General features: G+C 41.1%; 1 protein-coding gene across 1 annotated transcript in view; it reads left to right on the forward strand.

Moving 5' to 3' along the window:
- LOC141133089 (scavenger receptor cysteine-rich type 1 protein M130-like) overlaps nucleotides 1-9848 on the forward strand; it is a 58622-nt gene extending 48774 nt beyond the window's left edge. Inside the window, exons 6-8 of the mRNA XM_073622218.1 lie at nucleotides 636-811; nucleotides 5155-5420; nucleotides 9354-9848. Of these exons, the coding sequence (XP_073478319.1) occupies nucleotides 636-811; nucleotides 5155-5420; nucleotides 9354-9604 (693 nt within the window). The 3' untranslated portion in view covers nucleotides 9605-9848. The remainder of the gene's footprint in view (nucleotides 1-635; nucleotides 812-5154; nucleotides 5421-9353) is intronic.
- The last annotated feature ends 856 nt before the right edge of the window (nucleotides 9849-10704 follow it).

Genomic DNA, 10704 nt, shown 5'->3' on the forward strand with positions numbered 1-10704 from the left:
GTGACATCATCAAATCTGCTAAAGGATCAGAGGCTGCTTTTTCTCATTACAATTCCTCTATATTATGTGAGTGCAATACTTATACTGGGTTTATGCAGTTTTAAACTATGGCTTTTGGTCTGTTTTCTTTATTTCCTTTGTGGTATTTTTGATTGACAGTGATCACCCAGGAGGGGTTTGGAGGCCTTGGTTACCACCATCCTTGTTACAGAGTGCTATTTTTCATCTCTTATTATCTAGAGATCCCATGTAGCTGGTAAGAGACTGAGTACAGTGGTGGCGGAATCTTTAGGGATTAACACGAGATTGGAGTGTATCGGATAGAGTTTTATTTGCACTTGCACTCTGAATGTTTGTTTATTTGATCACAGTTATTTAATCACTGTCTATTTATGTTTACTAATTTTATCATAATATATTTAAAGGGACAGCGCACCAATTTTTACTTATGAAAAAGTTCAACCTTCTTCTTTTTGGGGTACCAGTGGACTTAGATTTTGCCACCAACGCTGGGGCATTCCAATGACAGTCTTCCTTCCCTGGCTTTTTCATGTGCAGCATTTTAGCAATGTTTATAAGGCATGGACGTGATCAGCAACAAGTTGCATTATTTTCTGTCTTGTCTCACTGTACAGATGGGGTGTACACCTCACCAGCCCCTCTTCTCACTGCTTAACAAGGGAATGTCACACGTGCCTCCTGTGACCATACAGTGTCCAGAGAACAAGACTGCACTCTGGGAATGTGACCATCAAGTTGTTGATATGTGTGTTTCTGGTCTGACCACCTACCTGCAGTGTAACCGCTCCAGGTGAGCTCTGTCTATCATTTTGTATCATTCATTTCTTAGGCTCAGTAAATATGATCAGCCTTTAATAATAGGAATGTCTTATGCAGATTACTTTATGTGATATTTCTTTGGCAAGATGAGACATAAAGTATATGTAAACTCCAATTCTACAGCTTTTGTAAACTTATAATATTTTGTATTGCAAGGTTTCTTACCTGGAGCAGCAACAGCACTTCCTGTTGCAGGCTGACATCATGAAGTCACTGCCGCAATTAGCAGCAGCGTTGTCAGCTTGCCATGTGCTCCTATTTAGTTGGTCATGAGGCTGCCTATCAGATAGGCAGCCCAACAACCAGCCAAAAAAGTATGCACGGCAGGCCGACAACCACTGCTGCTAATTGAGGAGCACTAGAATTCCATTGTCAGCCTGAAACGGGAATTGTTGTTACTGGCAGGATCTCCAGATAAATGGTTTTAAACAGATTCACAAAGTACAAATTTCTGTATACCATGGGACATGATGTGAAATATAAATTAATAAGCAATATTAGGCAGAGCACATAATAACAAAGCATTCCCACCACTCCCACCACCAACTGAGCTGGAGCATCAGAATGACCACCTGTTTAAAGATAAGTCAATAGGCACTTCATAGTCTCCTCTCCATGGAATCAAACTTGCTTCCCTGTATTCATTATTGATCTACAGTGTATCCCACTGACAGATCAGCACATTCTTTTACCAGCATACAGACTATTGTTTTATATTTTATTTTGTTTGATCTATATGTTTTATTTATTGCACATTGTTATCATGTCCACTACCTATTATTATCTCTTTGTTACTTGAATATACAGTATCTCACAAAAGTGAGTACACCCCTCACATTTTTGTAAATATTTTATTTTATCTTTTCATGTGACAACACTGAAGAAATGGCACTTTGCTACAATGTAAAGTAGTGAGTGTACAGCTTGTATAACAGTGTAAAAGTGATGTCCCCTCAAAATAACTAAACACACAGCCATTAATTGTCTAAACCGCTGGCAACAAAAGTGAGTACACCCCTAAGAGAAAATGTCCAAATTGGGCCCAAAGTGTCAATATTTTGTGTGGCCACCATTATTTTCCAGCACTGCCTTAACCCTCTTGGGCATGGAGCTCACCAGACAGTGCTGATTGGCCCTGTGCTGATCACATGCACTCTTCCAAGAAAACAAAAAAAACTCTCTAGCAATACAGACCAAACTAAGCATGTGCAGTTTGTCCCCTAGCTCTGTACTATCATGCTTCTCATGCACAGTAGGGACCCGATTGTGAAGCCAACAGGGTACACTGCCGGGTTCTCTTACCTGCAATGGCGGCGGCAGCACCCGACCAGCCAATGGAAACATCGGCACCTGACCTGCTGATGGAAACATCAGTTTCCATCAGATTCCATCAGTTTCCAGTGACCAAATCACTAAAAAGAATAAAGAAAGAAAACAGATGCAGCCAGGGACGTCCCATCCATTAAGGGCACACAGCCCCCCCCCCCATCCATGCGTCTGGCCCCTTTCAGGACGCCGGGCACATGGATTCCAATGCGGGGTGGGTGTTTTTTTGAAGCACCTTATTAGAGCCAGAGGCTCCAATAGGCTTCAAAATAGGGTGGGCTTGGGGGGCAGAGAATGCGCTCGGAGCCCACCCAGGTGTGTTACAACAGTGAATGAATATTCGCTATTGTAACACTGATCCTCCTCCCGGCCAATCAGGAAGCAGGTTTTTAGACCCGTCAATCGATTGGCTGAAAGGACAGGCGATCCAATTGGATGCCTAGGAGGAGGGGAGGGGCCACACACTGGAAGCTGCCGATGGAGGAGAGGACACGGAGCTGCTACCCGCCTAGATGGGGTAAGTGCCGGACCGACCGGCAAAAACAGCAGGGGGAGGTGCCGCCGGCCGCTCGGGGTGGTTGTTTGCCACCCCCCTCTCCCCCCCCCCCCCCAAAAAAAACAGCCACCACTGGATGCACCCATCACATTCATGAAGTGGTAAGCTACAATATATTACATTTTGGTTTGATTTAATACCGCTTTAGCTTTATAAATGTAAAGCTGTAACTCAGCAACCAGCTATTCTTGCTGTAGTTACTATTTCCAGCAGCCAGTCTGTGCTGTAGTTGATGATTACTGCTGTATTGTCTTTGTCTTTAAAGTGTATATTATGTGTGCTTCTTACATAGACAAGGCACAGCTTTACAGTTATGGAATGTGTAATGGAAACCAATGACATTCAGTCACACCACATGTGTGTGTATATATATATATAATAAATTAAGATTCACATAAATAGTTTGCACTCTGAAAAAAAAAAAAAAAAAATTTAACATGGAGGGGGTCCCATTCCCTACTCCAATCTCTTGAACCCTATAAAACAACAGCGAGACCTTATGCTACAACTGCTATGACCTCAATTTACTGAGCTATAGCAATCAATATTTGTCATTATGATTGCTATTCTCAGAAATGAAAGAGGGGAAAAAAAGATAATTAAAGCAAATAACAGCTTGTTATAGCTTATTGAATTGACTCTTATGTATAGCTATTGATTTAACTCACACAGGCAAAGTTTATGTTATCTATATCAATTGTGACTCTAAGCACTGCTTTCTCACCGAAAGGGCCGGGCGTTAGCGCTAAAGTGCTGCTCATTTTAGCGGCGTGTTTGCGCTGCTATTTGACCAATATCAGAGTGCTTTTAACCCAAAAAAAAAAGGGTTAAAAACATCAGTTTTGCGGTGCTTTCAAAGCGCTTTTCAGGCGCTTTGAAAGGGATGCCCTTTCATTCCAATGGGCAGGGCAATTTGGGAGAGCTAAATACAGCGCTCCCAAGCCTCCCCAAAGATGCTGCTTGCAGGACTTTTTGGAACGTCCCGCAAGCGCACCACCCAAGTGTGAAGTCACACTGGAATGAATGGGAGGCGGTTTTTAGGTGCTTAGCAGAGGCTATTTCCAGTGCTAAAGAGCCTGAACACCGCCCCAGTGTGAAAAGGGTCTAATTTTATCAAATCTTCTCTCAATTTACAAAATGTAATGTCGTATGTTTTTGTACTTGGTAAGTGGTTTTAAACCCTTACATATACCTGATGAAGTAGTGGGCCTCAGGTGGTACACAGAGATGAAACAACTCATCCTACATAAGAGATCTGTGAGAGTTGATTGGAGGGAAGGGACAAACCCACCTGTACACAAGAACAGAGCTGAGGCTGTCAATCAGCTGGAGCTTTCTCTCCTGTCACCTTTTTTCTCTTGGTGTCAGGAAAACTTGTCAGAAGTAATTCATGCTGATAGCAGAGGAATGAGGCAGCAGACAGAAATGACACTTAGTGCTCCTAATTGACACACTATAGAGGAATATGCTTTGTTCATATTTCATGTCTGAGGTTTAAAACCACTTGGACGAGGCCAATTGTGACACTTTTTTTGTTTACAACTAAAAACCTTTTTTTTGCTAGAAAATTACTTTGCGCAAACATTACATTTTTAAATTTTTTTTGTAGCAGAGGAACTAGAGAAAAAAATGGCAGTCATTGCAATTTTTTATGTCACACTGTATTTGCACAGCAGTTTTTCAAACTCAATTTTTTGGAGTTTAGTAAAAAAAAATACACTTTAACGGATTTAAAAAAAAAACATCCCTTGTAATAGAAAAAAAGCAGGACAGGACCTCTTAAATATGAGATCAAAAAGATTACGCTATTTACACTAAAATGCAAAAAAACAAAAACAAAAAACAAAATGTCATTTGAAAAAAAAAAAAAAGGCCCTTAAGAGCTATGGGCGGAAGTGACGTTTTGACGTCGATTCCGCCCAGCAATGGTATGGAGACAGGTGGGTGCCATCTTCCCCTCACTCGTCTCAATACCAGCATGGATCAACATCCGATCGCCTCCGCCGCTGCCGACGGCTACGGTAAGCTGCAGAGGGCACTGGAGCGTGGGGGGAGTGGGGGGCCCTCTCCCCCCGCCGATAAAAGTGATCTCATGGCGAATCCGCCGCAGAGACCACTAATATCGGAAACCGGACCGCTGGGCAAAAAAGAGGATAGCGGGGGTTATGGCAGCTAGCTGCTGCCATAACAATGATATTCCTCTTTAAACTTAGGACGTATATCGGCGTGTGGCGGTCCGGAAGTGGTTAAACACTTGACTTGAGTTTAATTGTAAGCCTGTCTTTGCAACAGATTTGCCACAAATGGATACAGGAATGTCATTTTCACCCTCCTTTTTAGGGGTGTTCAAGGTATAGTCATATGACCTTTGTCTTGGGTTGATCATATAAATTTGGAGTTGCAATCTCACATTATCTCTGTGTGTCTTTCAGAATGGAGGAGTCTTGGCTTGTCTGGCTCACCATATGCCTCGCTGCTGTAATGATCATCGTGTTCTGTTGGGTTCGTGTGGTCAAGTCCACAAAGTGCTGCGCTCAGTGTTTACACAAGAACATAACGTCCCTGTTCTGTAAGAAAGCACAAGCTCGACGGGAGATGCATTCACGCAGGAATATTTATCACCGGGAGTCTATCAATGTTACTGTGCAGGAAGCGCATAGCCCCCCGTCTTCTCCTGGAATCATTCAAGACCCAAGCGGTACGTATCGTCAAGCTACTTGGGGTGTGTGAATATCAACCTTTACTATACAATTCATCTCAAAACAGACCACAATTGATACAAAATGAGCACAATGGTATCTATGTGCCCTCCGGAAGATTTACCCCCCTTCATGACCAGGCAATTTTTGTAATATGGCACTGCATATGATTTTTTTCCCACAAATAGACCTTTCTTTTGGTGGCTTTTGATCACCTCTGCATTTTTTATTTATTTTATTTATTTTTTGCGTTATAAACAAAAAAAGACCGATAATTCTGAAAAAAATATATATTTTTATATTTTTTGATATAAATTATATTCAAAATTAAAAAAAAAAAATTGAATTCCTTCATAAATTTAGGCCAATATGTATTCTGCTACATATTTTTGATAAAATAATCCCAATAAGCGTATATTGATTGGTTTGCACAAAAGTTATAGCGTCTACAAACTATGGTGTATATATAATGGAATTTTTAATTTTTTTTATACTAGTAATGACGGCGATCAACGACTTATAGTGAGACCGTGATATTGCAGTGGACAATCGGACACTGACACTTTTGACACCTTGGGGTCAATACACTAACGTTTACCGCATGCAATAAGGGAATCATTGTACCAATTTGCATAAATAAATTATCAATCAAACATATGCTACAGTCAAACTATAACATTAGCAGCTCTTTGTGTATTCCACAGCTAGAAAATAAAGTGCATGTTTAATTGTCCAATGATCGGTCAGATTGAAGTCAATCAAAATTGTTCATGAATGGTGTGTTTTCCAACAAGGATCCCATCACCACACCGCGTGAATGATCTCCCCTATGGTCATGAACTCACCAGATAGATCCAAGCTGTCTTAGTCGCTTGTCTATCTCTCACCACTCCACGGAACTTTACGGTGAGCGATGTACCCAGGTTGAGAAGACCGCTGACAGACAGTGTAGGTAGTTGCGTGGTCACACACAGTGGTGTAGGGCAGCACAGTGGTGTAGTGGTTAGCACTTTCATTTAGCAGCAATAGGTTCGCTGGTTCAAATCCTGACCACGGCACCATCTGCCTGGAGTTTGCATGTTCTCCCTGTGCCTGCATGGGTTTCCTCCGGGTACTCCAGTTTCCTCCCACACTCCAAAGACATGCTGGAAGGTTAATCAGATCCTGTCTATAAATTGGCCCTAGTATGTGTATGTGTATGTGTTTGTAAGCGGGTCAGGACCCTGTGGGGTAAATGACCGCGCTATATCAAGATGCAACACAACTCAACGCACTGACACGTTTCATCATCACTTCATCAAAGGGCGTGTCTGTCTGTCAGCTGTCTTCTCAACCCAGGTACATCGCTCACCATAAAGTTCCGTGGAGTGGTGAGAGATAGATAAGCGACTAAGACAGCATTGCGATTTTAACATGTTTTAAAGTTTTGTACAATTATTGATGGACGTATTCCCTGATGTAAAGACACCGTTTTTTACAGGCGCATGTTCTGGATCTATCTAGTGAGTTCATGACCATAGGGGAGATCATTTACGCGGTGTGGTGACGGGATCCTTGTTGGAAAATACACCCTTCATGAACGATTTTGATTGACTTCAATCTGAACAGTCATTGGACAATTGAACATGCACTTTATTTTCTAATTGTGGAATACACAAAGCGCTGCTAATGTTATAGTTTGATTGTTTGTTTCTATTTATAGAGCTGCTATTAACGTTCATACCAACTAATATATGCAATTAGTGGTCTATGAGCGCTGGAAGAGAGCGATTATTTAACCAATGTTGACTGATCACTTTCATTTTTTGCATAAATAAATTATCACATGCGGTAAGTTAAGTACAATTCACAAAAAAAAAAACGATTTTGCGGTAAACAACGGAAAAAAATAATTGCCAGTAAATATCGCAAAAAACGTGTGGTAATCTGTTAAGTCCAATTCACAAACGAAACTGGAACTATAAAAAGGTGCAATATTTAACACCAACCATTTGATGGTGGTAACCAGTGCAGTACCAGAAAGAGGGGCCTAATCAAACCCTCAGAAAGGGGCATTTCACCCACCGAGAGCCTAATTCCACCCACAAAACACCCACAGGAAGGGGTACTATTACACCCACAGAAAGGGGTGCAATACTACCCTCAGAGAGGGGTCTAATTCCACCCACAGTGGACCCACAGAAAGTTGACACTATTTCACCAGCAGTAGACACACAAAAATGTGGCATTATACATCATGAGTACACAAGTATTTTTTTTTAATTAAATCAAAAAGGCATGATACGCAGTGCAAATGAAATGCTAACATTGCCTGAAATTTAACATCAAGAACTTTAAAAAAAACAAAAAAAAACATTTTTTCTTAAAAGTAAACGTTTACAAAAGTGCAACAATGGAGTATGTCAACCATGACAATTACACCAGCTAGAAGTGACCTCTTGAAGTGGCCACTGTAATGCCGTGTACAGACGATCGGACATTCCGACAACAAAATTGTGGATTTTTTTCTGAGGGATGTTGGCTCAAACTTGTCTTCCATACACACGGTCACACAAATGTTGTTGGAAATTCCGAACGTCAAGAACACGGTGACGTACAAAACATACGACGAGCTGAGAAAAATGAAGTTCAATAGCCAGTGTGGCTCTTCTGCTTGATTCCGAGCATGCGTGGACTTTTGTGTATCGGAATTGTGTACACACGATTGGAATTTACAACAACACCTCACATCGAACATTTGTTGTTGGAAATTCCGACCGTGTGTACGGGGCATAATACTTTTGGTTACACCATTACAACAGGTTAAACTTGGATAGAACAAAAAAAATATATAAAAATGTTTAAAAAGATTATTAAAAATATAGTGCAGTTTTCTTTAGTTTCCACAATATAAACGTGAGCAGCACAGAATTGGGCCAAAAACTTAGAAAAGAGCACTTTCAACAACTCTAGTAGGCCATACATTTACAAAAAAAACACATTATGAATGTTTGGCATGATGGAAGTAAAGGAGCTTGTATTACCAAGCACCAGGAGACATCAATTTGAGAAGTTAGTTCAAATACAGAGTACTGTAAAAAAAATGTTAGATTAAAAAATAGTTTTTGCAAAAGAAAAATAACAAACATGTTAAAAAGTAAAATATTATAAGGAAATGACCTTGAACAACCCTTAACCAAACACATGCAAAAAATGACTGCATAAGAAAATGCAGTAGTTACCGAACAATCGGAAAAATACTGCATTCTTTATTTAACGCTAAATTCTTACTGAATTGAACTTTCACAACTGATTTACCGCATGCGTTATTTTACCACATTTTATTTGCTGTCCTTTTACTCTTAGTGAATTGACCCCTTTGCAGGAACCAGTGACATTAATACAGTGATCAGTGCTAAAAATTTGGACTGTCACTGTACTAGGGGTTAAATATGTGCCTAGCCAGTGTTTTTCTGTACTTTGTGAGGTGCTTTTACTAAGGGATGTGATGGATTTTCTTTCCCTGTAGGGAAAGAAAATCCATTGCATCCCTGCAGACAGGAGTGAGCTCCGCCTTGTTTACATAGGCAGAGCCCCATCCAGCCGCTCTTCCCGGCGTTCAAAGGGGAACCGGTGGACATCTATTGGCCGTCACCCGCTGATCAGCTTCTGCTGTGACTAATGACAGCAGAAGCAGTGGGTTGCCCCCTAGGCGGAAGTGCAGAATCACGTGTATATAAGTGATTCTACACAGAACGGCCGCCCCGTGGCAGTAAATCTACTAAGGGGCGGTTGTTAAGTGGATATGAAAACCTTTTAAAAACAGAAAAAGCTGAATTCTTGCAGAGCCCTTGCAGAGCCATTTAAATAATGTATTCCATGGGTACATTTTGCTGTTGTCATTTTTTCTTTTGCCAAGGAAGTAACAAGAGCTGTTTTTGTTTGCTTTACAGAAGTCAATGCCTTGCTGGCTCCTCATGGCTTCCGTCTGAACAACACCATCACCCCTCCACCTAGTTATATGCATGCTTTGAAGGTCCTGTCCCGGCCTCTGGAGAGCACTCAGACTCCGCCCCCAAGCTACCTGGAAGCTCTGAAGATTCTTTCCCGGCCAATCTTGGTCCATGTGAATGCAGATGACTGCATTGAGGACAAGGATGACCTGACAGTCCTAACACACAAAGATAAGGAAGAGAAATCATAGGACAGTTTTTTTTTCAGTGTAAAATTATATTTATAAAACCAAGAAACTTTACAACCTTGAACTCATCCTCTTGAATTTTGAATAGTTTGCGATTCCATATTGATCGGTCCCTGAAATGTGGACTGTTGGAGCCACGTTGCAATCTGTTAAGACCAACTATGATCAGAAAATAAGCAGACAACAGCTACAAACCTCTGTCTTTAGAGGACTCCTCAACCTGAAATAAACGTTTCCTTTTACAAAATTTTACAGAGAAGGTTGTAATCATTTTTCACAGAATAGGTTAGGTTAACATTCTAAGCCACCAAATTGCATTCCCTGCTGTAGATGTTCACCCTCATTATTGACTACTAATCTGCAACATACAGTGCATCCAGAAAGAAATCACTTTTTACACATTTTGTTATGTTATAGGCTAGCCTTATTCCAAAATAGATTAAATCCATTATTTTCCTCAAAATTCTACAAACATTACCCCATAATGACAACGCGAAAGAAGTTTTTATAAAAAAATAAATAAAAAATCACATGTACATAAGTATTCACAGTCTTTGTTGAAGCACCTTTGGCATCAATTACAGCCTCAGGGCTTTTTTAGTATGATGCTACAAGTTTGGCACACCTATTTTTGGGCAGTTCCTCCCATTCCTCTTTGCAGGACCTCTCAAGCTACATCAGCTTGGAAGAGGAGCGTCGGTGCACAGCCATTTTCAGATCTCTCCAGAGATGTTTTATCGGGTTCAAGTCTGGACTCTGGCTTGGCCACTCAACATTCACAGAGTTGTCCTGTAGCCACTCCTTTGTTATCTTGGCTGTGTGCTTAGGGTTGTTGTCCTGTTGGAAGATGAACCTTTGCCCCAGTCTGAGGTCCAGAGCGCTCTGGAGCAGGTTTTCATCTAGGATGTCTCTGTACATTGCTGCATTCATCTTTCCCTCGATCCTGACTAGTCTCCCTGTTCCTGCCACTGATAAACATATCCACAGCATGATGCTGCCACCACCATGCTTCACTGTAGGCATGGTATTGGCCAGGTGAAGAGCGATGCCTGGTTTTCTCCAGACACAACGCTTGCCATTCAGGCCAAAAAGTTCAATCTTTG

Source organism: Aquarana catesbeiana, linkage group LG03, assembly GCF_042186555.1.
Source record: "Aquarana catesbeiana isolate 2022-GZ linkage group LG03, ASM4218655v1, whole genome shotgun sequence".
Taxonomy (NCBI): Eukaryota; Metazoa; Chordata; class Amphibia; order Anura; family Ranidae; genus Aquarana; species Aquarana catesbeiana.